Source organism: Aulonocara stuartgranti, assembly GCF_965226115.1.
Source record: "Aulonocara stuartgranti genome assembly, chromosome: 4".
Classification (NCBI taxonomy): domain Eukaryota; kingdom Metazoa; phylum Chordata; class Actinopteri; order Cichliformes; family Cichlidae; genus Aulonocara; species Aulonocara stuartgranti.
Genome location: NC_138942.1, coordinates 9,395,260 through 9,422,711, shown reverse-complemented (window position 1 = coordinate 9,422,711; position 27,452 = coordinate 9,395,260). Strand labels below are relative to the sequence as shown.

Sequence of the window (27,452 nt, the reverse complement as noted above, 5' to 3'; positions counted from 1 at the left end):
GGCTCTTTTGCTCCTGCGCTATTATTTGTGGAGGGGTCCTGAGGGCCATGCTGCAGCATCACACAGCTCCTCACACGTCAGCAGAGGTGTTGTCAACTGTCACTTAATTGCCAGTACCGTTAGTGTTATTGAACATAATTGTTTTGGATGGTGCATGCTCAAAAGCAAGGTGATTTTACCGACAGTGCTGTGCAAAAGTATTTAGGCACCCACCATTTATTCATATTTTCCTTTCAAATAGCTAGACCTTCTTGTAATTTTTTTAAGTGGCCTTGTGCAATAGCTCTCCAGTCTTTCTGAAGGTCTTTAAAGGTTTTTCTTTGGACATTAAATACTTTTTCATGTATTTTAAGACTAGCTCTTAAAACGAGAGGCCATTTTCAGAGGCTATTGTTTCTTTGTTTTTTGTTTCTTTTCTTCTTCTTTTTTTAATGCCACTTAACACTGACCTGTGAGTAGGGATGGGTATCGAAAACCGGTTCTTGTTGAGAACCGGTTCCCACTGTTTCAATTCCTTGGAATCGTTTGCCATTTTTGCAAACGATTCCCTTATCGATTCCAGTCGCCCCGAATGACGTCACCACGTTGCGGAGCGTCATTTACCTGGCAGGAAACATGGCGCCTAAGCGGCTCAAACGCTCAAAAGTTTGATTATACTTTATGAGAACCGATGACAACAGGGCAACTTGCAAAGTAGATATTTCATTTAAGGGAGGAAACACTACGAATATGCAAAAGCATTTGCTCACAAAACACGCGATGACACGCGTTTTTAATTCCGCTCCGGACTCGTGACTCTCAACCCAGCAGCAGCGCTAACGTTTGCACGTCCTCTCCCGTTAATGCGGCAGGTAAATAATCAACTAACAGTGCATATTATGTTAGCGCAATCTGCCTTATTACAAGACCTGCCATTACTGTACATGTAGGTGACCATGATGAGAGAGACAGACAGAGTCTGGCTCAGATGCTGGCAGTTCTCGCTGCAGTCTACCGGTAGCGTCTCCTTTCAGGCCAGGATAGACGAATGTCACCGAGCAGTGTCTAAGTTTGTGGTCAAAGGCTTGCACCCATTTGCTACAGCAGATGCCCCCGATTTTTGGTAAGTGAATGTGTTTAATTGTGGGCAGGGACATTACTGGATATTCTTGTGTAATTGCCACAGAACAATTTATGTTATACTTTGTTATTGCTACAGAAGAATGTTGCAGCTTTAAGGCAGGGATGACTCCTGGAGTTGCTTTCTCACTGCATATGCTTTATTTCACAATCAGATCGATTCGATAACAAAAACATACAGCAGCTCCTCTCCTACTCCTAGCCCTTCGCTGCGGTGGAAAAAAGAACGACTTCAATCCCCTTCAAGGAACATACGTACAAAATAGTTTTCCTGATACACCAATGGGGCGTTCAATGCCATCTTGTAAATATGAGTACTCTGGCAGAGTAACAGTTCAAATGAAAAATACACCAGAACAAACAAGCAAACAAAAAAAGAAGTGTGGGGTACCTTTGAACCAATGAACAAAGTATAACAATTTATACTTTTTAACATAACCCGACCCCGTCAATATGTGATATGTCTCACAAGAATATTTATTTTATTATTTTACATTTACAATTTTTTTTCCTGGGGACCCTGTGACACCCCATTGAAGAGCCGTAGGCTGGATCTCTCAAGATCTCACTGTTGGGTTTGTAAGGCCATGTTACTCCTAAATTTCTATCTTGTTCAAAGAGAAGATATAAAACAAAGCTCTGAGCTAATCGACCTTAGTGTTCTCCTTTTTTAAAAAAAAAAAAAAAGAATCGATAAGAGAATCGATAAAGAATCGAATCGTTAAACAGAATCGAAAATGGAATCGGAATCGTTAAAATCTTATCAATACCCATCCCTACCTGTGAGTCACTGGAGCATAAAAAAGGCACCTTTTCAAGATTTGAACCTGTGTTGTTTCTACTCTACTCATAACTGAAAATGTAGCAAAGAACCACATTTAAATAATATCCTTAGGCACTTTGTCACTAGCCCCATGTAATGTTTTTTTTTAAAAATATTTGAGTTTCAAGAACTGGAGGACAAAATGGCAGGCCTTTAACAAAAAAAAAGCAAATAAATTTATCTGAAAGAAAACATTAAACGTGAGAAAAAGAAACATGATATTGTTATCAATATGTGTGGAAGAGTTCAGGAGAGGGGTACAACCATTTGTAAGACCTGTTGTAGGCTCTGTCATGGTTTGGGGCTGCCTTTCAACCAGTGTTGTTTAAGATCTTTTCTAAATTTAAGGAATTATGATCACAAAAAATACGGGCAACACCTTCATTTTTCAGCCTGACAACGGTGCAGTGCAGTAAAGGCATGCCTTTTTATAGAAATGCACACTTTGGAACATTAACAATCATTGATTGGTTTCCCCAGACCATGGCCCTCAACATTATTGAAGCACTGTGAGATCATCTTGGCTGAACTTCTGTTTTTGAACAGAACTTCTGTTCTGTTCAAAAAGCAGCCATCATCCAAAGAAGAGTTTTTAACTGACCTCTAATTAGCCTGGAATACTATTCCTGAGGACTGCTTAAATAAATGATAAGAAAGCTTAAGAAGGTTCAGGGTGTGCTGATGAATAAAGGTGTTCATTCCAAATTTTGACTTTCATACTCATTAGAATTGTACAAACTGTTTTTTTTTTTTTTTTTTTTTTTTTTTTGCAGATGTTTCAATAAGTCGCTTCACCTATTTCCCATTCGCTAGCAAAATATAAATAACCGAGGGGTGACTCACGACTTTTGCACAGTACTGCAATGCAAGGAAATATCAGATGATATTTGGTGATTCAGAAGATATTATGAGGCTGTTCTTAATTTTAAATTTTTAAAAAAAAGGTGTAGTACAGTTTTTAAAGCAAAAAACGTAACTATATTACGCTGACCAAATCCCCAAAAGCATGTTTTAAAAACAGAATTTCATACTTGGATGTAAACAACACATAAATAGAAGTAGATCTAAAAGTCTGCATTAAATTTTAAGCGAAGTTTTTATGTTGACACTTCTATCACAGCTTCCTTAGTGAAAACTTCTAAGGCAGTAGAATTTGTGGCACTTGATCACCAGTGTTACATCTCGGAGCTGTTGGTGAATGCTTTGGCCCAGCTTCTCGGAGCCCCTCTCCAGCCACTTATTGTGTGTGATCTATAGGCAGCTAGAGGTCTGTGGTACTTTATTGGGATCTTTTTTTCTCTTCCTATCTTTCCCATTTGGTCTTTGCTATTTTCTCTAACACTGTTTTTTGCATTGCATGTGTTAACTTGATAGCATTCAGTACTATTTCCGCTCAACACTCTGTCTTAATCACAACTACAACCTTTTCTCCCAGACTCATTTCCCCCACGTCTCTTGACCCTCCTAGTCCCTCAATCCTACCATCCTCCTTCCTTCCCTGACCTGACCCAGTACCAGAGCGATATGCAGTGGGCAGCCTCAGAGCCACAGAAACCACACAGATGTGCAATCCAAGAAACATGAGTATTCAGGCCACAGGGAGATTTATTTCTTTATTATGTATTTCTAGGCTTCTTGTAGACATTATGATTGTCTCAAAGTTACCAAGGTTCTAAGAGGAACATTTGGGTGACAGTGTATCAGCTGTTACTGAAGTATGTAGGGTCTTGCATTACAGCCAGACAGTATCTGACACAGCTGTTTGTCCTTGTTTGACGTCTGTCACATAAAAGGTAGGAAGAACAACAGCACAAGCAAAAGGTCAAACACAACTGACCCACATTTTCACAACACCACAGGCTCTAAATTTACCACAGCTACCAAAGGGGTCATAATTGAGACTATCACAAATGATTTAAGTAGCTATTGGACATCAACACACTCTCACACACAAAAAGAACAGGAACACTTATCTGTTTGGAGGTGTTTATTTCTTAACTACACTGCTAAATTCCCTCACCTTGAATTGTGGCTTCAGAATTATGAGGTAAGTACGTGTTTTTAGTTATTTTATTTTCAATAAATGAAATAAAATTGACCCCCCCCCCCCTTCTCCCTAAATTAGTAAGTGAAATCTTTAAAATCTGCCACATCTACACATACAAATAGGCTTATTATTTTATTTTTTTGCCTTTTCATGCTCTTAGATGGTTGTTTTCATTTAGTCATATGTAGAGTAACTGACAACTACAGAGCTTCACTTTCAAGGCAATTGCTAAAATGAACGAGGAGCTGCAGAAAGCAATCTTGTCTACCACCACTGAAAATACGTGGTTTTTGTTAGCTTCGGTCCATACGTTTATGAGTATGCCTGTCCAGTGTTGGCATGTCTTTATTAATCTGAGCTAAAGCAATTTCTCACACCCTGACAGGGACACACACATACTGTCTCATTAAAATGGCTGCATAGGCTCTCACTAAAAGTAAATACTCTGAGGTCTCTAAATGGGGTCCCCTGCATATCACTTTCCTTTTTACATATATGTTGCCATGCACTGTGCCATTGAAAGCACATTGCACACTCTTGAACACCACCTCTTGTAGAGGTCTTTGTTTGGATAACATTTTCTATTTTTTTTCTTTCTCTTATATTAACAGTCAGTTGGTGGATTTATTGAAATGCCTACCTTTTCTGTTTGTATACAGTATTATGTTTGTTTTAAAGCAGAGAGAGATTTGTATTTTTAAGAACTAGAGAAGCTAGCAGAATTGCAGTTGAAAGCGTTTGGCCGGTTTCTTACGTTGTGTCACGTGTGACTGTTTTTTTGACAGCCCAGTATTTTAAAGCCAGGTTCGTATGGAAATGCCTTCACTCCACTTGCACTGCTGTTGGACTCGCCGTCGTTGCTTTCATCTGTCTGTCTGTCTATTCTTTTGGTGCACTCGTCTGTTCAACACCCAGTCTGCTCCTCATCTCCGCCCTCTAACTTTTGCTGAACACATTTTGAACGCATCGTTTTCTTACTGTCAGCAGTTGGAACTGTTGCCTCATCCAACATGCCCTTGCTGGGTTTTTTTTATTTGTTTGTTTAGTTGTTTTTTGTTTTGTTTTGTTTTTTTTGGGGGGGGGGTTCCTAGTATAATTACTTGATTTAAACTCAAAAGATTGATTTGTGAAAGGGAGCATATACATTTATGGCACTTGAGTCTGAGTCTTTTTTTTTTCCTAACAACCACATTTTGTGCTGGAAAAATAAATCAGCTAACATCAATTGCGCAGGGGATGAGGGAGTGCCTTTCTCAGCAGTTAGTTCAGGGTGGATTTTATTTTCTCAATTCCTTCTTCATAGGTCAGCTAATTCCCCTCATCAATAAATGCTTTTCTGTGTAGAGTCTTGTCAGACTCCAATATTGCAGTTAAGGACAGAAGCAGGTCCTGTGTCAAGAACAGGAGTGGCTTTCACTGCAGCAAATTCTGCAGTGTTTTCCCCTAACAATAAATTCAGAGCACATTTTGTCTATTAGGCATGAAGAAATGATCCTTAGTGGCCATAAAGCCTCTAATTCATATAAGTCCTTGCCCAACTGCTAGGCAGCAACAAGTAATAAACAGTGATTTGCAAGACTTTTTAATTTAGCCTTCAGTGTCCTGATTTAGGAGTTGATTCAGGCAGTCTGTCTCCAGTTGCCTTCCTGCCATGTTAGTCCCAGCGCATATTTCTCTCTTATCTCATTCTACAGCGGAAAGGATCTGACATTTGCACAGTAAAGGAGTAAAAAAAAAACCAACCCATCAAACTGTAACAGAAACAAGACGTGAAGAATTTGAGTCTTTCTTGAGCATTTGCTGCAAACATCAGCCAGATGATTTGGATATGTTATTCTTGTCACCAAACTGCAAAGTATTTTTAAGTTTCCTGAGTATGTCATATTGTACAAGTATGTCACTTGTAAAATAGGGCAAAGGAAGGCAACAGTTTGCTTTGAAAAACCACCTTAAAAAAGGGCTACAGCCAGATGTATCTCAATTAAAGTCTCGTGGGCGGAGATGCAGTATGCACACTGCGTGTGTGAGTACCACTCCCCTTCACATGCACTAACTCATACAAGCCCAGTTCACTTTCACCACCCTAGAAACTCACCCTCATCATGGCTCAGCCTGCTCTGTTCTGCTCCCAACCTCCTGTTTTTACCAAAGAGAACTAATTGAGCCCCGTTGAGCCATCACTTTCCTCTCTGTGCCTGAACCACCTGAGACTAACACAGTTGGAGTTTTGTTAACCCGCCCACACCCCTCAGCCCGCCCCACTCCTCTGTATGTGTACCATTCACAGTGCGCTACTAACACCGACGATCCTTTTTGTTAAAACTCTTTAACAAAAAGCTGCATGCAGTTTTTTTTTCTGTTTAAACCCCTTCACTTTCTGTTTGTGAAAGTTGATGTCAATCTCTTTGTGATTATAAATATCCTTTTTGTTTGGTTTGTATGTTTTTTGGTAGAATGCAGCACTCTGGTGAATGTTAGACAAGCTTGGAATAGTTATAATCACAACAGCAAAACACTGCTTATTAAGAAATCTCATCGTTACCTGTTTATTTGTGCTTGAGGATGTACTGTAGTGTGTAGTGGTGGGACGGTCTTGCATTTCACTTAATGTTTTTGTTTTCTTGCTGACCCATACTAGTGATATAACGGTCTCCGACATGCACATTTGGCCCCACAGTGTGCTAAGAGTTCCTGTTGTGTATGTTTTTGCACTCCTCTTGCCTCTTTGGTTCATTATCAGTTGCTTGATCTTGTGATGCATTTGTCATAGAAATCATTAGTATTAAAAGAAAAGCCTTGCACGCACGTTCAGAGGCCTCAAGTAGTTTGAAGGTATGTTTTCTCATTTCTGAATACTAATGGTATCTATGAAAATATCAAATTATAAGTGTTGAAATTGGTGGGATGTGACGATTGATAACAGACCAGAGCCGCTAAGGATGTCCAAAAACAAGCACAACAGCTATTTTTCGTATATCTGGTGGGGCTACATGCACACAATGTGTTCCTCTCTTCACCTGCACACCCGCATATCCCCTCACACATGCATATTCTATCCACCCTGGGCCTTGTAATGGTAATCCAAGGCCCACTAGTTCCACTTCTGTCTCTTCCTGTTGCTATAATTTTTTTGTGACAGCTGCATATGTTTCATGGTGCTCTCCTCGTCATGGTTACAGAATCACAGCAAGCTTGGAGTTTCTGGTCTTTGTTTTGTTTATGCTAGATTTCCATACCTGTTCTGTGTTACTTTTCTTTGTGTACTGAGATCTTGCTCTGTAGTGGTTCATATATGTATGCGTGTGATACATATATCGCCCTCTCCTTCCTCCTTCCTACTCCTCCTCCTCTTAACTTCTCAGTTAGTGGATGTGACTTCATGTGTTACCTTTATCAATGGAAAAATATAGAAATAATCACGCCCAGTTTCTTTGCCTAATAAAGGTTTTTAAAATGCACTCCTACTTCAGGAGGATATCTTGTAGTTTACAGATTACATATAGCCTCATGTATTGTTCATAGTTGAATTCAACCCTTCCTCTCAGTCTCCCACTTTTTATTCCCCCACACCCAGCCTCCCTTACCACTCTTTGTGCTGGAAGACACTGATTATTACACGCTGTAGGTGATGACGATAATGACGATGGTGTTGGTGGTGGTGGTTGTGCTGATGATGGTAGCGTGATCTGAGTGTTATTTATTTATTTTTTCTTTGTTAGTGTTTTTTTAATTTTAATTTTGTTTTTATTTTATTTTTCACCCGTGCTACGGGTAAAGCTCCTCTTATTATTGGAATATTTTTGGTTTTTTTCTTCTCTTCTCTCTCTGCTAGGATAACATCGGGCACCGGCTGCTTCAGAAACATGGCTGGAAGTTGGGCCAAGGCCTTGGCAAAACCATGCAGGGTAAGGGCACACTCTTCTTTACACTTAAGTTCAATGTATGATGGTATTGGAACACTATGTATCATTTTCTTTCCTCTCACATTCCCCCTTTTGTATTATTTTATTTTATTTTTTTGTGCTAGATTTTCTTTTCTCTTTATCTTTTCTCTGCCTTCTTCCTTTGTATCTGGTAGTGTGAAATTGATTGTTATTCAAGGAAACATTGTAGTTGTTTTTTTGCTCTCATACTGCTGTTACTTTAAACTGAAAGAGGGAAGAAAATATTCTTGACCTTGATTAAGACTTAGGGAAGGGACTTTGGGGCTTGGGAACTAGAATGGAGCTAGTCATCTTCACATAATGCTTTAGTTGACAGCAAAGTTGAATCTGCCCTTTGTTCACATTCAGATTCAGTGCTTTTGAACATACAGTTTGCTGATATGGTGGTTTCTTTGTTGCCTCCAGGGGACATATTTGTTTTATCTATTTCAGATCATGCCCTGAACTTGAAAGCATGTGCTGATCATATCAGAATTTTCTAAATATGGGATAAATAAAGTGTTTATCTTATCTCATTTTTAGCTAAATTGGATTTCTGTTAAAAAACATGTTAAAACATGAGTATTTATTTATTTTAGTTGGATAGGGGTGCAAATAAATGAGAACACATTAGCTGGGTTTTTTCCATTGCAAGAACCTTTCCCAGGGACTAAAGACTTTTGAAGGACCTCTTGATTTTAACTACAGAGGCCCAGAGACCCTCTGGGGGAGTTATTTTACCCCACAAGTCCCTGAACGTTGGAGTGAGACTTGTAGCACTGATTATTTCTGATTCACTTAGTTACCGACTTGTAGCATTTTAACCAGCACTTTGACCAGGCTCATCTCTCGGTCACATAGATGGTAAAAACCAGTTTTGTTACTGTAAAGTGAACCTCATAAGCTGGCAGTTTATAAATATGTTAATCAGCAAGCTAGTATTGAACAGAGTGATGATTCAGAGAAATGCAAAAAAAAAGAAAGATGGTTTTACAGCCATTATGTTCTAAGTTCCTAATAAACATGCCTACACCTTCGCGCACCTCCACAACCCTACAGGAATGCACTGCATTGCCATATTTTTGTAATCAAAAAGAAGTTTTTATGCTGTCCATTGTGTGGTTGCTGTGTGTGTGCTGGTCATCACACGACCTACAGCTCTGAGACCGCAAACAGAAGTTAGAAATAGGGACCATAGGTCCACTAGTAGCTAGCAGACATTTGATCAGACACTGTGTTGGACAGTCCCATTAGTTGAACACTTCTTGTATCATTAAACTCAGTGTTTACCCTGTATACCTATGACTTTATACAATTGATGAGTCCAGCATTTAATCTAAAAATCTGCTTTTCTATTACTCTAACTGCATGCCCAAGAACATATTACATTGTATTACTCTATTAGTTTAAGGATTGCTTTGTATTTTGAGAGTGACTCTGAAATGCTCAGTGACCTGTGCACTAGAACAAATTCTCTAAGATGTAAAAGGCTTTAGACTAAAAAGCTGCATTAAGAGAGGTTTACTTTCTCTTGGCCATTCATAGTAATCTAATGGCCTTGTTTATATTGAATTGCACGAACTTAGAAGGCTGCACATAGCTGAGCGTGCGGGTTAGACCTTGGCCGACGTTGGCACCTCATTAGCTCAGACCTGCTGTGCTCATAGGCTCAGTGGCTCAGTGGCAGTGGTGCAGAGCCTTGGCATGTCTCCACCAAGCCATTTCCTGTCTCTTCACTGGCTTTCCTGTTCTCATCAGCATCTTCATTTTCTCCTTTTCCTCCCCTTTCTGTTTCTACTCGTAGCCTCACCCTTCCCTGAATTCTGCCCAAAAAGAGTGATGTATAGCATTCTATATGAGTGATGTCAATGCCTTCAGGGCAAGCGAGTCCTTGCAGTCTGTTAAGAGTGGAGCTTGTTTTTCTACATAGCTTCTGGTATTAATCTTATCTGCCTCCTCCTCTATGTCCCTTTCTATCCACTGGATCCATAACATTTTAGTCATGTCTGACTTATCCATCTCCCTCGCTCACTTAGTCTTGCTCAGTTGCAATGCTTTCTCAAGTGCATTGCCCTTCCTGTAAACCTAGCAGCAACATCTGTTTTCAATATTGGCATTTTATTGAGAAACACCACTAATACTGCAAAACAGTGAAAAGCACACGCCCAAATTACATAGTTGTCTTAAATGTGTTGGGGCTTAGGCAGAGCTTGTATCTGGGTTGCTTAAATTTACTTGTCTTATATATACAGATCTATAAACATGTGTCCAGGATAGTGCTGCTTAATTGTTTTCATCTAATCCAGATTTCCTTGTTTACATGGTTCTGGGAATAGGATTTTTCAGTACACTGTATTGCCAAGTAAAAGAGTGAGAAAAGGGGGTCTTGAAAATGTCTTGGACTGTGTGCTTGACAAAATTTGAACACAGACTGCCTAACTAAACAGTGTCCTTAGTTTACCAGAATAATGGTAAGTGTTGACATTTGGCTGACCAGTAGAGGAAGACGAACATGATGAATCCTCTCTCTACTGTTAACATAGAGCTGTTATGTATTTTTTGTTGGTTTTATTTGAGTGTAGAAAGGTATTAAAGTAAGGTAATCACTATAGTCTTTACCTTTTTTGCTCATGCAGAATTACAGCATGCACGGTCTGTTCTTTCCATGTTAAAATGTTGCTTCTAGGAATCACTTGTCCTCCAGAGACACTGAGCTCTCGTGAGCTCTGGTTGTTGAGTTTTATTGTTGCTGCCACCCTAGCAGCTCTCACATGTACATATATGGCCTTGGCTCCTAGTGTTGTCTCTCATAGGTATTCTCAGGCTGACCATAGCCAAGGACCAGAGTAGGCCAAGAGGCTGCTTCATTTCTTTCTGGGCAGGCTGACAAGTTTATGGAGGGTAACAACAGCAGAAATTTCAGAGCTTAGCGTTCAGTAACCATCATTGTTTATTTCCATCTGGCCATGAACTAGTGAATAGCAGACTATTTGATGTGATAAGGATGTGTGCTTTGTGTGGAGGAGAGAACAAGTTGCAGAGGCTGACTGTGCTCTTGTTTTTGCCGCTGGCACCAGTCATGAGATTATGTAAGCATCCTGCTTTGTGGGCAGATGAGACTGCGGCAAATTGTGTCCAGTTGTTGTGCTGGAATTAATGGCCCAGTGTTGGAGCACGCTATCTCCTGTTGAATTTTGCTAATATACTTAGGAGTAGGCATATCACATAGGTGAACCATTGCATCTCATTGAAGTCTGCTGGATAATCACTATAATCTTCCTCTTCTTTCCTGTCCTCTTTGCCTGAAGAGACGGTTGATGAAATTTGACATTAAAGCATTGTGTCCCCTTTTTTAAGTTTTTCACTGTATTGACTCTGTTCTTATTCTTCTTTTGTCCCTTTTGCCCTTTTTTTAGGTAAGGTTTGTTGGATCCTCTGTATGTCAGTGTGTGTGTGTGTGTGTGTGCGTGTGCGTGTGGGTGGGTGGGTATGTGTGTGTGTGGGTGTGTTTTCTTTTCCCACTCTGCAGTTGACCTCAGTGTAACACCCCTTTTACAGTTTATCATAGGCTAATGGCCTCTGTCAGCTTCCTCTTCTTTGCTTTATAATCACTAAACCTTTATTTCAATCTGCTTATGAGTAATGTGCTTCAATTTGAACAAAGGACGATCCATTTTAAATCAAGGTAGATTTAGGAAGCCATGATTCATTCAAAATCCTTAGAATCATCATCTCCGTGTATGTTAGATTTTTCCCCCCCCTTCTTAGAATTTCTGTGGCTGCTGTTGGGTAATCTGATTGGCTGTAACCATGGCTCAGACTGTGAATGGCTTGCAGAGTAGACAAGTTTTCTCCCCTCTGCTTGTTTGCCTGTTTCTACCTCCAAACCTGTGAAACTCATGTGTATGTGTGTGGTCATTATGTGGAACTGAGATGCGTGTGTGTCTGCTACTGACCGGGCCATAGAGTCAACTTGCAGGGAAAACCTCTCCACCTCTTACACCCCAATTGTCTCTGTCCCCATGGTCACATGCTCCCATCCTCCCCCCGTTTCTTTGCCCCTTCAGCATAGCATGTTTGTCCCAGAGGTGCACTTCTGCCTGCCTCCAACTGTCATTCACCTGGGGCTTTAAGCAGTGTTGGAGGTAGCACACTAAACGACTACGTTCACATGATATAGGACTATATGACAAAACGATTGGATGCACAATTAACATCTTTAGTTGTACTTGAGTAACGTTGCTGTTCCATAGCAATAAAGAAACTACTCTAAGCACTGCTCAAAGCCTTGCTGGCTCTTCCCTCAGGTACATTTTATGTGTAGTTTGTGTTCACTTTTTCCATGGTTAAGCACATCCCAAAATGAGCTTGCTGGCGGTAGGCTAGCGAGGAAATGAAGGAATCTCAGGGAGATTTGCTAACTGGGCTGACAAGCATCTGCAAGGAAAAAAGCTCAGAGGGGGAAAATGGTGGTCATCCCTAGAGACACCTATTGTCTCAATCTAGATATTTGACCACATCTTTAAAAAGGCAAAAGTATATTTTTGATTCATTACTTTTCTTAGGCGGTAAGCCTCCCTCTAGACCCAAAATACTATCAGACGTGGCAGTTTCTAGTCTTTTTACGCAGAATAGCTCCTTTAACAGTTCTTATTTGATGAGATTTCACTTTTTTTTATTTCCCAAGCTAAAATATGAGGGATTTCCAGGGTTTTTACTAGATGTAAAACCAACCTGCTTTTCCACTACAGGAACTCAATGACATATGAGAATGCATACATGCATGTATTAGTGAAATGGTAGCATTCGTCATGATAAAGTTTAAAACCATGTTGTTTGCGCTATGTTATAGTGTTGGTTCATTTAGCACAATCTCCTGAGGGGAGCTCAGATTTTGCTTCCGCAACTCCCACTGCCCCATTTTTTAGCTTGTGTTCAGTTACAGGTCACAAGTTCCCATAGTGGAAAAGATGTAAGGGGTGGTAATTTGTTTTTTGGGATATATTTTGTTTGAGAAACAAGATGACATCAGGCTAGGGGCCTGGGGACTGGGATAAGTGGTTGGGAGAGAGTGGTGAGAGGAAATCCCTGTAAGCACCTAGCCCTGAATGAAGGGATGAGGGGGGGTGGGGCGGTTGACACACAGTAGCCCCTCTGGTAATGAACCCCCCTAAATCCCATAACCACACTCCCAACCCCACCCTCCCTTCTCTATGTGCCTCAATCTTCCTGCTTAACCAATTGGTGTTTCTTTTTTACAGCGATTTGATCCTGCCCATGTTGTGCTGATGGTAAACTTAGTGGTAAATGTTATTTTATCCCCCAATTGAATTGTTTTCTGTTTGTTTTTATTTCTCCAATTTTTTTTTGGTTTGTTTTTCCTTTCATCAGAGCACCAATGCTACATAGGCTTTAATTCTCTCTGTATTAGTCTTCATTCTGCTGCTTGTATATTACCATGCATATGTATTACTCTTAGAACATTGTCATTTTGTTTGTTTTCAGTTTTTTTTTCTCCAAAAAACCTTGTGATTCACACCCTGTGATTTAGATGCACATTGTTTTTGTCTGGTCCCTTTCTTTTTCACTGGAATGGGTAATGTGGAAGTATTGTCACTGTGTTTAAAGATTGGTGATAGTTTGGGATGACTGTAATTGTTCATTAATCTATAATTCTAGGCCTGACTTGTGACTTGTCAGAGAGACCACTGCAGTGGCTGGCTAACAGACTAAACCCTGTTTTTGGTTTCACTTCTGCTGCTGCTTGATAAAGGGCATGAACTTACATGTCCAGGCTATCAGTAGTCTTGTGATCTCAAAATCAGCAGTTTTCTTTCACTTCCTTAGTTTGAATATGGCCAGAAAAATCATCCAATCACTGTTAGGTATTCTGTTTAAGAAAAAAAAAAAAGCCTGCCTAGGTGACAGACACTGCCGTGGGACTGAGAGTGCAGGCAGACTGTTATACAGGGTGCTACTATGCCCATGCATTTGTTTTTAAAATGACTATGTCATTGGGCTATGATGGCTAAAAGAAACAGAGATTTGCAATAAATTTTTTCTTACTTTCCTGTCTAGGAAAGTAAGAATGTGTAAGAAAGCCACTGCGGTTGTGATAATTTTGAAATTTTAATCAAAACCAAAAGGTTTTGAACATATTATTTACTCCATTACTTATGTTTCGTTCTCTTGATTGAAAATCATCTGTATTTACGAATAGGAGAATTCTATTTTCTCTTCTTTATATATGGCACCAACTGGTAGTAAGGTTACATCTTATTTAGCGCCACTGTAATTAAATATTAGTAGTTTTTCCATATGCCCAATGGTATACATAGAAATTTAATTTGTGGAAAAACCTACATTGGATTATTGGATTTGTGGGAGGGGAAAAAAACTGAAACCAAACTGAATTGATAATCACTATCAGTGTGATTAATTATTACATCTGGCTGGCATCAGGAGCAGCAGACTAGTCCAAATTCTCTTTATGCCTTTTGTTTTGAGATTCCCCTGTCTGTCTGTCTGTCTGTCCCCCCCCTCCTTCTCCTCCTACTCATGCCCATGTTTTACCAGGTAAGTATCCCCCATCCCTTGCACTGTCACCATGGCGATACCTGGCCTGTGACGTCACTCTGCTGTAGTTCAGTGCTTGTGTCCTTTTTTTTTTCTTCTTTTTTTTTTTTAATTTGACTCTTTCTCTCTGCTTTGTTTGGCTGATTATGAGTGGATCAAGCAATTCAGTGTCAATCTCCAATGTAGTTTTGATTTACATATATTTTATATCTTTAATGTTTCATTCTGTTTTTGTTTTTTTGGTTGTCTTTGGTTTGTTTATTTTTCTACAAGTTAATTTCCTTCTGATCTAGCTCTTTTCACAGCTTACATAACATAGGTTAAGTAAACGGAAGAAAAATCTTTCAGCTTCAGTCATAATGAGGAAAGGGGGGCCTCTGACAAGGGAACAGGTTTGGACCTCAGGACAGTAAATGGTCAGACAGACAGTTCAGCAAGAAGTGATGCAATAGCCTTTAGATAATATTGGGAGCCTTTGTTACTCTCAAGGAGGATGTCGCAGTGGTGTTTTGTGAGCAGTAGCAGCAGCTGCAGCTCCCCTCACACACACACACACACACACACACACACACACACACACACACACACACACACACACAGTCCCTCGAGCTGCAGCGTCCTTGATAAACTTGGCATTCTGGTTTAACAGGACTGCAGGAATGAAAGGATGGAGGAGGGGTGCCAGAGAGGCACAAATGAAAACATACCGGCTTAAAGATCAGTATGCTTTGTAGTGTACTTCTATATCAAGACATTTTACTGAGCAATCCTGATCCCCTTGTCTTCATTTACTCCATCAGGAATCCAGTGCAGCTAATTTGACTCATTCATAATGCAAACCAGCAGCCCGGTCAAATGTAACAGGAAGGCTAAATTGGTTTGTAGCTGGTGGCTGCAGTAAGCTGTGAGAATGGCTGGTGTTTGGTTCACTGTAGCTTTCTGGTCTCTTTGCACTTGAAGGCAAAATTCTCTAACCCCAGCACCCTATGCTCTAAAAGCAGGCTGTCTCCGAGTTGGTTCTTCATCCAAGCATTAAAAAAAGCTCACCTGGTCCTCTCTCTCTCTCTCTACCCTTAGGACGCACTGACCCTGTGCCCATCATCCTTAAGTATGATGTCATGGGGATGGGACGAATGGAGATGGAGGTATGATGCTCATTTTTATCGATTTGTACATTTTCTTTCTTTCTTTTTTTTTTTTTGCACCTTAAGTGCCCAAGTAGTAGTTTAAGGTGTTTAGATAAATATTATGAACTTGTTTTGACACTGGGGTGAGTGCTTTGACTGTGAAATAGAAATGACTTTGAAAATGAGCAGTTGAGCTAAAATGCTGTGTTATACAAGGTCGCATGGTTTTGAAAATCCCATGTTTCAGGGTTGCTCCTGATGAGTCAACCAGATAGCCTCTGGACCAATCATCAGGAGCTCTAAAGACATTTACATAGCATAAAAACCATACTGTTAAGTATTAAGAAACACTTTGTGAGTGAATAATTAGCACAAATTTTTGTATATCTATCTATCTCATAGTATGGGATACATTCCTTTGCTAGGTCCCTTAAGAGAAGTCTCAAGGCTATGGCACAGTGACTTCCTACAGGACTACTTAAGTATAACGGGTCCTGTTCACAACACGCAGTTCATGCAGAGGTGTTCTGTGTTCAACATATTAAAGATCTTGACTGCCATGGACAGTCTTAACCACTTCAAATACCTTCAGACATGAATGATGAATGATTCTATTTAATGAAAACAAAACATGTAAAAACCACAAAGAAGAATGTGACACCAACACTGCCCAGCTAAATAAAACTATGCTTAAATTTTCAGCGAGCATCACTGTCAGTTATTTCAGCCTTTAGTCTTTGATATTTGTCTTGAAATAACATTCACCTACCTTGGTCGCATAGATGTTTCTACAGCAAACAGTCAGTCAGCATGATAAACGTGTAGCATGATAAACGTGTGTAACAGCACACAAGCGACACAAACTGACCAACTGTTCTTCTTGGAGTTTCCATGTGCTGTCTTCTATAGTCACTGTAGGGACTCGATGCGTTCAAGTCACATCAGCTCTTCTATGCACCATATTAAACTCATTTTTGGTATATAAGATGAACTTGGACTGGCTTTGACAATGTTGTTGCTTTATGATGTGACTTTTTTGTTTGTCCTAGCTGGATTATGCCGAGGATGCCACAGAGAAGAGGAGAGTCCTCGAAGTGGAAAAGGAAGATACAGAAGAACTGCGACAAAAATACAAGGTGAGGTTGTTTATCTCTTTGTCACAGTGATAATAATTGTTATCACTTGTATTTTTTTGATACTGTATTTTTAAATTTCCCACTAAAAACAGGACCAGATGGAAAAAGAAAAAGCCATCGCAAAAGCTCTGGAAGACCTGAGAGCCAATTTCTACTGTGAGCTGTGTGACAAACAGTACACCAAACACCAGGAATTTGACAACCACATTAACTCTTATGACCACGCTCACAAGCAGGTACTGCTGTTTAGCAAGCATTGCGGTGTTGATGTAGATCTGTTTTTAATTAAAGACACGATGAAATGATGTTCCCGTTTTCTCTGTCTTGCAGAGGCTTAAAGAGCTGAAGCAGAGAGAGTTTGCTCGTAATGTGTCATCACGTTCCCGGAAAGATGGAAAAAAACAAGAAAAGATGCTGCGGCGATTGCATGAGCTTGCTGAGCAGAGAAAACAGCAAGACCGGTAAGTATTTGTTCCTGGAGTGCCATCTGCTGGATGGGTTGTGTATATATATTTAATGGGACATGGTGAAATTACTTATTTTATAAATGTCACTGGTTCAATATGTTAGTCCAAACTAGACAAATTCAACAAAATGTATTTCATTTCACTTACTGTAAGTTAAAACATATTTTTGTATATTTTCATCTTTTCCAGTAAGCATGATAAAAATTAACGTCAAAGACCTCGATAGTAAAAATTTGTCCAGCATCACATTGGTGTAATGTTTTCTTTCAGAACTCCTGGAAGTGGACCTATGTTCAAAACAACTACAGTCGCTGTTGATGGAGAGAAAGGAGAAGACAGCAACAGCATGACACCCGAGAACAGTATGACACAGTCTTTGGCAGACACTGCCCTGGAAGGATCACTGTCAGATAAAACTGGTCAAGCCTCCCCAAAGTCTGGTCCAACCTTTAGCTTCTCTCTGGGAAAGAATGCCTCATCCTCGCCAACTTCCAGCAACGCATCAAAAGTCAGTGTATCATTCTCTTTTGCCAAGAAAGCACCAGTAAAACTGGAGACAGCAGCTGCTGTTTTTGCTGATCATGGTGAGGAAGCTATGGAGACAGAGGAGAGTCAAGAGGGAGAAAAGGCTGGAGGACAAGATGACACATCAGGCTGTGGCACAGACAGCCCTAAGGGACTGTCTGGAGGAGGTGAAGGAGGAGAAGGAGGTGATGCAGCAGGTACAGAAGAGGTGCAGCAGCCTGATGATGGAGGATCTTTAGCATCAACGCTTAGCAAATTGAAAATGATGATGAAAACCAATGAAGGATATGTTGGACAAGAGCCTCAGTACTACCACTATGTACCACCAGCTCACTGTCGAGTAAAGCCACACTTCCAGTTTTTGCTGTTCATGAAAGCCTCTGAACAGTGTCAGAGCAAAGATGAAGACGATGAGGAAGAGACACAAGAGGAGAACAAGGCTGAAGAAAGTCCAGAACAGACAGAGAGCGGTGTGACAGAGTGCAAAACTGAAAAGGAACATGGCAATGTTACTGTAGATGCTGACCCAGACCTAGTTCCTCTATCAGCTAACGTAAAGGCAGAAGAGGAGACCCCTTCATGTGCAGAAGATGCAGCTCCTGCTGTACCAGCTTCACCCACCCAGAAAGCAGAGACGCGTGATACTGTGGATACAAACGCTGGTCCGAAAATGCCCACTGGTCCCTTCTTTCCAGTCCTGAGCAAAGATGAGACTACAACCCTGCAGTGGCCATCAGAGCTCCTTGAATTTACAAAAGCTCAACCTTCCCTGTCTTACAGCTGCAATCCCCTCTACTTTGACTTCAAACTGTCCCGTAACAAAGGAGTGCGTGGTGGGAAAGTGGCAAAGTCCCCCAAGCCTGGTGAAGACACTGATGACAAGGGACAAGAAGTGAATGCTTCACCATCTGAAGTAGAAATGGCTACTAAACCTGGAACTAGTGCTGACAAAGACAAGCTAGTGTCAAAAGGAGAGTCTGGGCAGCCAGAAGGTGAAGAACAAAAGCCCACAAGTGGAAGTAATAGTGCAAAGAAAAAAAAGAAAAAGAAGAAGCATAAGAAGTCTGCAAAGCATTCAAAACGCAAAGGAAAAGAAAAAGGAGCGAGAGAAGATGCAGAAGGTGAGACTGAGGTAACACAAGAAAAGCCCAAAAAAAAGAAAAAACACAAACGTAAGAAGAGCAAAAACAAGGCTCAAGATCAAGCTGAGGCAACAGGTGAAGAAAAGGAAAAACCTAAACCAAAGTCGGAAGATAAAGCTGCTACCTCCTCTGTACAGCTGACAACTGGAGGGGAAGGAGCTACAGGAGCAGAACTGGGGAAGAGGAAACGTGGTGCTAAGGAAGTGCCTTGCAAATCTGGAGCAGAAGGAGGGAATGGAAAAAGTACTGACAAGGCCAACTCATCTGAAGAGCACAGTGGCAACAAAAGACAAAAGACTGACACCAGTGCATCTCAAAGTGCCTCGTGCTCCACCTCAGCCCAAAAGAGTCCTGGCTCTGGTAGACCTCCGAGCAGTGAAAGTGAAGAAGGGGGCTCTAATACCCAGCGCTCACGTCATCACAGGTCAAGCCCGAGGGAACAGCGCCGCCACCATAGTGAAGAATCAGGGCGATCCTGCAGCCGTTCATCGAGACGGGGGGAACGACGAGGTAGCAGTCGCCGACGTCATCGTGGCCAAACCTCCCGTAGTCGCTCTTATTCCAGCAGCTCTGAGCGCTCCTCAGCAGGCAGCAGTGCCTACAGCCACCGTAGCCGAAGCTACTCAGACAGCTACAGCGACTATAGCACAGAAGGTCGCAGACGTAGGCGCTCCAAACGTTCATCCGACTCAGAGTATGACCGCAGGAGTAGCCGAGGACGTAGACGATCCAGGAGGCATCAGTACACATCTTCCTCTTCAGAAGACTCACGCTCACGTTCACGCAGCTACAGCCGCAGGAAGAGGCACAGACGGCATCATCGGAGCAGCTCCAGAAGCTCCAGCAGCTGGAGTCGCAGCACTAGTGCAAGATCCTGGAGGCGGAGCTACAGTCGTAGCTACAGCTCTGCTAGCCGCTCCTCCAGTTCAAATAAAGGGTCTCCTCACAGGCGAAGCACTAGGGGTCGAGAGGATAGTGACACCCATCGCAGAGACTTCAACCGCTCACGCATCTACCGCTCCCAGTCTCCACGGTCTTCTTCTTCACGAGGCCTTAACCGTAACACCCATTCATCCAGCTCGCTGGGTCTGAGACCAGGGGGGTCTCGAGATGCAGGAGAACAGAAAAACACTCTAACTGCACGACAGCTGTTGGAGAAGGTTCAGTCCAAGAAAAGCTCTGAAGATTCTACCACAGGAACAAAATCTGGGATTAAGATTAAAGACCCACCGCAGGGCTATTTTGGCCCAAAACTACCCCCATCCCTTGGAAACAAAGCCATGCTTCCACTAATTGGTAAGCTGCAGGCAGGGAAAAAGCCAGCAATTCCTTTAATCAGACCTGAAGAGGGAGAGAAATCAGGGACGGGGAAGAGCTCTGAACCTGAAGGAGAGGTTATATTAGTAGAGCCTATAAGGGAGTTCCCACCTCCACCACCACCTCCAGCTCCACCAGTTCAGAAGGTTGAGGAAGCCCCACAGAGCACAGTGACTCAAGAAGAGACACAGCAGCCTGCAACAGAAGACCAGGGGCACCAAGAAACCCGGCCAGTATTTGAACAAGAGCCCTCCATGATGATGCCCCAGTACCAAGGAGAGTCAGGACAAGACCTTTCCCAGAACCAAATGATGGAGTCCATGATGCCTGAAATGCAGCAGCAGCAGGCTGCCATGCATGCCTACCCTGGTTACCCACCGCCCAGCTTGGAGGAGGATGGCATGGAGGCAGAGGAGGATGGACTGGCTCCTTTGGAAAGTCAGCCAATTACATTCACACCAGAGGAGATGGAGAAATACAGCAAGCTGCAACAGGCTGCACAACAGCATATTCAGCAGCAGCTTTTAGCCAAGCAGGTCAAGACTTTTCCCTCAGCTGCTGCAGCAGCCGCTGCCGCAGCAGCTGCCACTTTGGCCCCAGCGCCCCCTCCACCAGCCCTGCAGCAGATCCATATTCAGCAGCCAACTGTGTCCGTAGCTTCTGGCACATCCATCACCACAGTGCAACACGCCATCCTTCAGCACCATGCAGCCACTGCTGCGGCAATGGGCATCCACCCAGCTCATCCCCACCACCCACATCCGGCACATGCCCAGCTGGCCCAGGTACATCACATTCCCCAGCATCACCTTACCCCCATCTCCCTGTCTCCTTTGGGGCCATCACTTGGTCATTCTCTGGGACACTCACTGGGGCATGCAGGATTGATCCCTGCCCACCCAACAGCCTTCCTCTCTGGTCAGCCAATACATATTATCCCTGCTTCTGCACTTCATCACACCCCCTTAGCTCTCCACCATGTTCCACACACAGCCCTCTACCCCACACTTTTCACACCCCGACCCTCACAGGCTGCAGCAGCAGCAGCGCTTCAGCTCCACCCACTCTTACACCCAATATTCTCAGGACAGGACCTCCAGCACCCCCCTAACCACGGCTCTTGAAAACAAATGAAAATGAAGTAGTGTGTTCACAACAACCAACCACTAAATGAAAGACTCAACCTGAACTCTCTTGGTTTAGGGTTTTAAATAAAGTCTTTGTTACATCATGCAGGCTGTAAGATGTGGATCTTATGAGAACTTTACTGGCCTTCACAGTGCAGCACGTCACCACAAAGTGGTTAAGACTGCTGGGTTCAAAATCAACACTAACATTTTCTTCTGGTACATGTGAGATTTTTATTTTCTCATTTTTTCACAGATTTGTTTCTCCCCCCTCTACAAACTGTAGACACTTCCTCTAGACCATTGGTTTATATTCCAATTTGGGGAATAGTAACAGCCTCAGAAACTACTGGAGTTTTTTGTTTTTTTTTGCTTATTTTGGCAGCCAAAGAGATACATGATGGCTAAAGGTGTAAGCAGAATCGTGTTACGATTCAAGGAAGTGGTTTTGTTCTAGAGGTGAACATTTTAATCTGTGTAATCTAATTTTCAGAGATGGACTCTTTCATGATTACTGATCTCTTGTTGTGTTTTCAAATGACTACTCACTCTCTATTGGATTCTTGGTTTAAAAGTAATTTGTAATGCAGTAACTTGTACATAGGTCAGTGTGTAATGTGAAGAAACCCACCAGTGACAGCCATATGAAAAAACAAAACCGATATGGTGTCCAAACAAGTATGACACTGTCATACAAGAAGCCCTCTCTAAATCAGGGGAAATGTGATGAAGGGGTGTAAATCTCCTGAATACTCTGAAGCAAAGCTCTTGTTCCCTGGGATGAGGGTACATCTGAATCAATTGCACTGAAATCTGTACATCAAGATGGTGCCTGTGCATCATATAATAAGATTGTAGTATACTGCAATAATTGTATTTTTCTGTTTTTTAAATTATTTTCCAAAATGCTCTTCAAAAGAAGAGCTGTGTTTGGCTTTTTTTGTGTGTAATTTTGTAAATAAAACTGCTGTAGATTAACCTATTAACGTTCTACTGGGTTGACACTGCTGTTGGGGGGAGGGGAAAAAGCAGACAAATGACAAATTGGATGGGAGGTGGACACATGTATTTTATCACGGTGGTTTGTTCATCCCTGCTGGGGTGCCAAACAGCAGTGACCTGTTTAAAAAGAAAAGTAGCAACTCTGTATTTTTTAAAGACTTAACTCTGTTTCACCAAATAAAATCCTGAGTTTGTGTGTCTTTTTCCATATTTTTTTCATTATTGAAATTGCCATGTAAATAACTGTAGATGGTCACATGAAGGTCCTGCCTTATTTCCATAAGCTTCATCTGACGGTCAAACAACCCCTGCAGATGTAAATGTCCAACAGTAGATGGTGCTGGAGTTACCTGGAATAGGCTTCGCGAAAACAGTCAATCCGTGTGAATGCAGCATGCATTTAGTGTATCTGTTCACAGGCTATGATTAATACTGTTTACTGTAAAAGGGGAAACAGTCCTGTCAGCACTTGCAGAACCATTACACGAGGCTGTAGAAAGAAAATTATAGATTTAATTTCTTTAAAATCACTCACATAGACGAGACCAAGAATAAATGAAAGAAAGCATGTGACAGAAAGGGGCTGCTTCCATTGATTTTCTTTGAACTATTACCTACATATATTATCAGTTCCCAGCTTATTAGGTACAGCTCGCTAAACCTAATGAGGCTGTCCACTAAGTCCTGCCTTAATACAGGATATAATGTTTGTGTTGAAAGTCTCTAATTTTCTGGTCATTGTGCCTAATGTATTAGAATTGTATGGCATCAACTCGATCCTACTTTGTCCACTACATTAGACTGTATTGACCAGGTGCAGCTAATAAGCTAGTAACTGAGTTTACACCATAAAACAAGAATTTCTGGTGAGAATTCTTAAGTTGCATTGTGATGAAACACTGAACATAACATTTTCGTACTTGTATTTCTTTAAAAACCATGTTTATCAAGGCGGAAGAACACTGACGGCAACTTGAGGAACAGTTAAGTATTTATAAGAAACCATCTGTGTAAAATCACAGGAGAAATTTACAGTTTCAAAGTGGTTTTGGTAAAAATGGAAAGTGGCACACTGAGCTTCACATGGATTAAAAATACTGTCTGTAGTTTAAGGTCTTTGCCAACGTCACCATTTTATCAATAAACATGATGGAAAGCCATTAAAAGAAAACTAAATGTAAGGGAACAACTTATGAAAGTTGGTTTTAATGTTAGAAATTCATATCATGAGGGACGATGTGCTGCAGAAATGTCCACGACTGATCAAAAAGCCGCCCTTGTGGATGGTTGGAGGTCAGCCCAGGTATCTGATTACCAGGAACATGAAGACGCAGGTCAGCAGCATGCCTCCAATCATGATGAACTTATCTTGAGTGGCTCGCCTTTCTATAAGTCTCATCACTGTGTTTGACAGCCCCAACATGTTAGCCACATCCAGCATCTTCTTATGAGTTCCCTGTGCAGAGCCAAAACAGCCACACTCATTTCAACAGTAATGATCACATGTGACAGTTTATAAGAGCCATAAATAAACGAAATGTTTCCATGACCACATTGTAATTATCTCCACTAATTCCTCTGATTTTGAGAGACGTTGAGTGCCAACGCCCTCCCTGACGCGCCACTCCGTCAGAGGTTTCTCATGGCTAGACAACCAGGCTGAGAGTGCTGATCAACAGACACACCCTGATAAGAAGAGGCCTGAAGCAAAACCAGGAAGCCCATCTCCTCCTTGGAAACACAGACTCGCCCTCTGAGCATGAGCACACTAACAATACGACTATTGTGATCGTCGTGGACACCAGAAAGTGGGTCAGGAAATTTAATTCAGTCCACCTTCTATTCCGCTTCCTTGTTTAACAAATGGTTTAAATAAGCTACAGATGTAGACTTGTTTTTCTGCTGTGTTAAATCACTAACCTTTAGTGTAGATCTCTGATCTCTGAGACCATTAAGGATGCTGCTGCCACTGCCGATGAGGTCATCAATGCCTTTGTGTGCATTGTGCAAGTTGGAGTTAAACTGTAGGGTCTCATCTATGGGGATGGAGGTATCTGCGTCCTATTAAACAAAAGGAATCTCTGTAATTTACACAAACTCTAGATTCTTTTTTTAGCTTAAAATGTTGCATTCACATCAATACCCATCACCAGTTTGATCACTATTAGACAATTTACATACATTCGTGGTGAAGGTGCGGCTCATGAGTTCCTCCCTCTCTCTCTCCTGGGCCTCTCTGGCATAGCGTCTGTGCTGGAAATTTTGCAGGGCACTCCGGAGGTGCTGGACATCATACTTGAGCTGGTCCACTCGTCTGAGAGAAAGAAAAGGATTCAACTGTGTCCAGTTTTACAACTACAACAAACATTTTCCAATTTAAAGTTGAGGGTCCCTGCAAATCTTTACAAAGCAATCCAGTCACCTCAAAGAGTAATCTATAGAGATTTCAAATGCATTTTTGCCCACTGTGGGAGGTAACAGGCTACTTGGAGTTTTTGAACACTTCTCAATTTAAGCTTGCAGTTCCTATAATGTGCAAGTGCTATAGCCAGGGTGTGATTTGTCAGGGAGGGATTTCTCCCACTCTGGTCTACACATCCCTGTCTCTGCTAAATAATTTTTCATCCCTGGCAGGGGAAAACAATGTATTCCTCCCTCTGACTTTTAGCACCGCATCAGCCAAATCAGGAACTGACTTTCAGCACTCAAGACCCTGTTACAGTAAGGTTCACACTGCATGGAGTGGATGATCATTTCATTAAACCAAATCCTGCTGGGTTTTTTAGTAAAAATTATTTTTAACTAGATAAAAGAAATTAACCAGATTCTGTGTTGGGAGAAGTTACATATGCAACTATGCACCAGGCTGCTGTCTGTCGACATCCTCGTTAAATTGTACCAAATAAATAAATAGAATCAGCTGATTATGAAGAGGACAGGAGAGGAACTTTTAACAGATTTGAGGAATTTAATGTACTGTCTCTCCACCCTTGTTTGACAGTGGTGCTAACTCTTACTGCACCCTGTTTTTTTTTTTCACAATTCAGTGTATCAGCAGTTGTACTGAATAAGGAGAACATTTATTTTGCTCTCAAATCTTATGTGCTTGTTTTGAAGAGTCCCCACAACCCCCCACCCCCTTCCCCTCCCTGAGTTCACTCAGGCCCCACCAGAGACCTGCTAAGATTAAAGGAGCGCTGTGGAATGGGGTGCACTGTCCCCCCTAAGGCCTGTTTATCCAGCTCAGAAATGAATCTTTGCCCAATGCAGCAAGAATGCTGGTGATGACGGGGGCTTCTGAGGAAATGTTTTCACAGAGCCACATTGCCACAGGGCAGGACGCGGCTGCCTCTTCATCATCTAACCCTCCTTCTGCCTTTATTGCATATGATACATCCAGCTGTTTCTGTGTCTTTATGGTCACCGTCTATTGTTTAAATCCAAACTCACAATTTGGCATTCTGGCGGCGGTTTGGCGGTTCCTTGCTGGCCAGGATCTCAAGGCGTTCTAAATGATTGAAGATCTGGTCGATTCTAGCTTGCAGTTCATTTTCTAACACTTGTAAAACAGAGAGAAATGAAGAAGAGAGAATTGCAGGGAAGACATCAGTTAAGGCTGTGAAATTACAATTCATAATTTTGAAATTTACTGGCTAATTTACTTACATACTGAATTGATTCAAACATGTCTTCCAATATATATAAAGAAAAGAGTGTGGGATGCTGTTTGTCTTCTAATAATATACCCAGGTGTCACAGGGTAGCATTCATCACTTAAGCGACCCCAGCTCATTAGTAGCTGCGTAAGTTTACATCCTCCCCTGGGGTTAAAATAAACCTTATGTCATCATTTGTGAAGGGGAGTTCACTGCCCGGCTCCCACCATTATCTGCCATACCACCCACCCTACTACTTCCTGTCTTGGCAACAGCTGGGCACAGAACTGAACGGCCAGGCACTATCCACAGAAAACAATTAGCTCTGGCTTTTATCATTATATATGTGAGAGGAAGAAGCAGCCATAACAAGGACCCGGTTCTGAGCAGAAATTAGAAGCTCTTCAAAGGGGATTTCATCAGAGGTGGTGCCATTAGGAATGACAGCTTTGTACCACAACAACACTCCCACACAGAGCAGGGGCAGAGCCCCTTACAATCATGACAGCTGGTCACTTACAATGAACTGACTGGCGGTCTGTCTTTTCCAGATTTCCCATTAGAGACTGAACCTCCTGGATTTGCCTAATCCACAACGATCATACCGTTAGTGAGCAGCAATAAAAACAATTTTTGTTTTAATTATTACTGTACATGAACATATTGGTATGCGCCATATTTATAGTTTAATAATCGTATTATGCTGATATAAGCCTGCTGCAGCAGAAGTAAAAGTGATAATAAGTTAGGCTCATTAGCAGTGGTAGCTAACGGGCACCGTTTCCACATCAGACAAGAGAACTCACTTGTTGGTCTGGTGGTAAAGCGTCTCCATTTTTCCCGATCTAAGAAACGCTTCGCCCTCCCTTTACGTTATCGTGTTATTTTTGTTATAATAGTTTTAATTGTGACAAGCGGCTCTGTTAGCTTGGTAGCTAACGTTAGAGGAGTTTACACGTCATCAGCGGAGCTTTTGTGTACGGAACTAGGAAACCGGAAGCCGCGCGACGTCATCACACAGAGAGAAATATAGAAGAGAGCTCACTCCTTCTTAATTACACATCTCTGTCAGCAGACTGTAAGAGGAGTGTTTTTATTGCGGTTTTTAATGTTTTAAATAAAAATCTTTTTTTAAAAAGTGACGAAATGAACACATCCAGAATACCCCTGCTCCTCTATTTATATTGACCAAAAGTGGAAAAAGACATAGATAGACATAGATTGTGGATTGCACAACACTGGTCACTACATTCTTCATTTCCGGTTAATACTTGTACAGCTGCTGTTATTGTGTATATATTTATTTATATTTATATTTCTTCATACATTCTTATATAGTTCTATATTGTGTATTTTGTTGTACAGTTATTTTATTTTCAACTTTAATTTATGTATTTTATCTTATTCTTTCCCAGTTAAATTTACCCTTCATTCTAATTTGTGTTGTACAGTTATTTCATTTTTA

General features: G+C 41.5%; 2 protein-coding genes across 5 annotated transcripts in view; one reads left to right on the top strand and one right to left on the bottom strand.

The window, feature by feature from the left end:
• The window catches only part of gpatch8 (G patch domain containing 8), a 28,551-nt gene extending 6,024 nt beyond the window's left edge, over nucleotides 1-22,527 (top strand). For 2 of the 4 annotated variants that reach the window (XM_082530188.1, XM_082530187.1), the window contains 7 exons: nucleotides 4,775-4,793; nucleotides 7,822-7,894; nucleotides 15,566-15,633; nucleotides 16,665-16,751; nucleotides 16,844-16,987; nucleotides 17,082-17,212; nucleotides 17,489-22,527. In XM_082530188.1, coding sequence (XP_082386314.1) covers nucleotides 7,888-7,894; nucleotides 15,566-15,633; nucleotides 16,665-16,751; nucleotides 16,844-16,987; nucleotides 17,082-17,212; nucleotides 17,489-21,326 — 4,275 coding nt within the window. In that variant the 5' untranslated portion in view covers nucleotides 4,775-4,793; nucleotides 7,822-7,887 and the 3' untranslated portion in view covers nucleotides 21,327-22,527. Of the gene's footprint in view, nucleotides 1-4,774; nucleotides 4,794-7,821; nucleotides 7,895-13,173; nucleotides 13,216-15,565; nucleotides 15,634-16,664; nucleotides 16,752-16,843; nucleotides 16,988-17,081; nucleotides 17,213-17,488 lie in introns of all 4 variants that reach the window. The other 2 variants (XM_082530189.1, XM_082530186.1) reach the window with 2 other exon arrangements.
• Nucleotides 22,528-23,509: 982 nt separating this feature from the next.
• gosr2 (golgi SNAP receptor complex member 2) lies at nucleotides 23,510-26,991 on the bottom strand. The gene is made up of 6 exons (XM_082530190.1): nucleotides 26,794-26,991; nucleotides 26,508-26,572; nucleotides 25,782-25,890; nucleotides 24,513-24,645; nucleotides 24,252-24,392; nucleotides 23,510-23,787 (listed from the first exon to the last, which is right to left on the bottom strand). Exons 1-6 carry the CDS (start codon nucleotides 26,820-26,822, stop codon nucleotides 23,626-23,628), a joined length of 639 nt encoding a protein of 212 aa, XP_082386316.1. The 5' UTR covers nucleotides 26,823-26,991; the 3' UTR covers nucleotides 23,510-23,625.
• Between the last annotated feature and the right edge of the window lie 461 nt (nucleotides 26,992-27,452).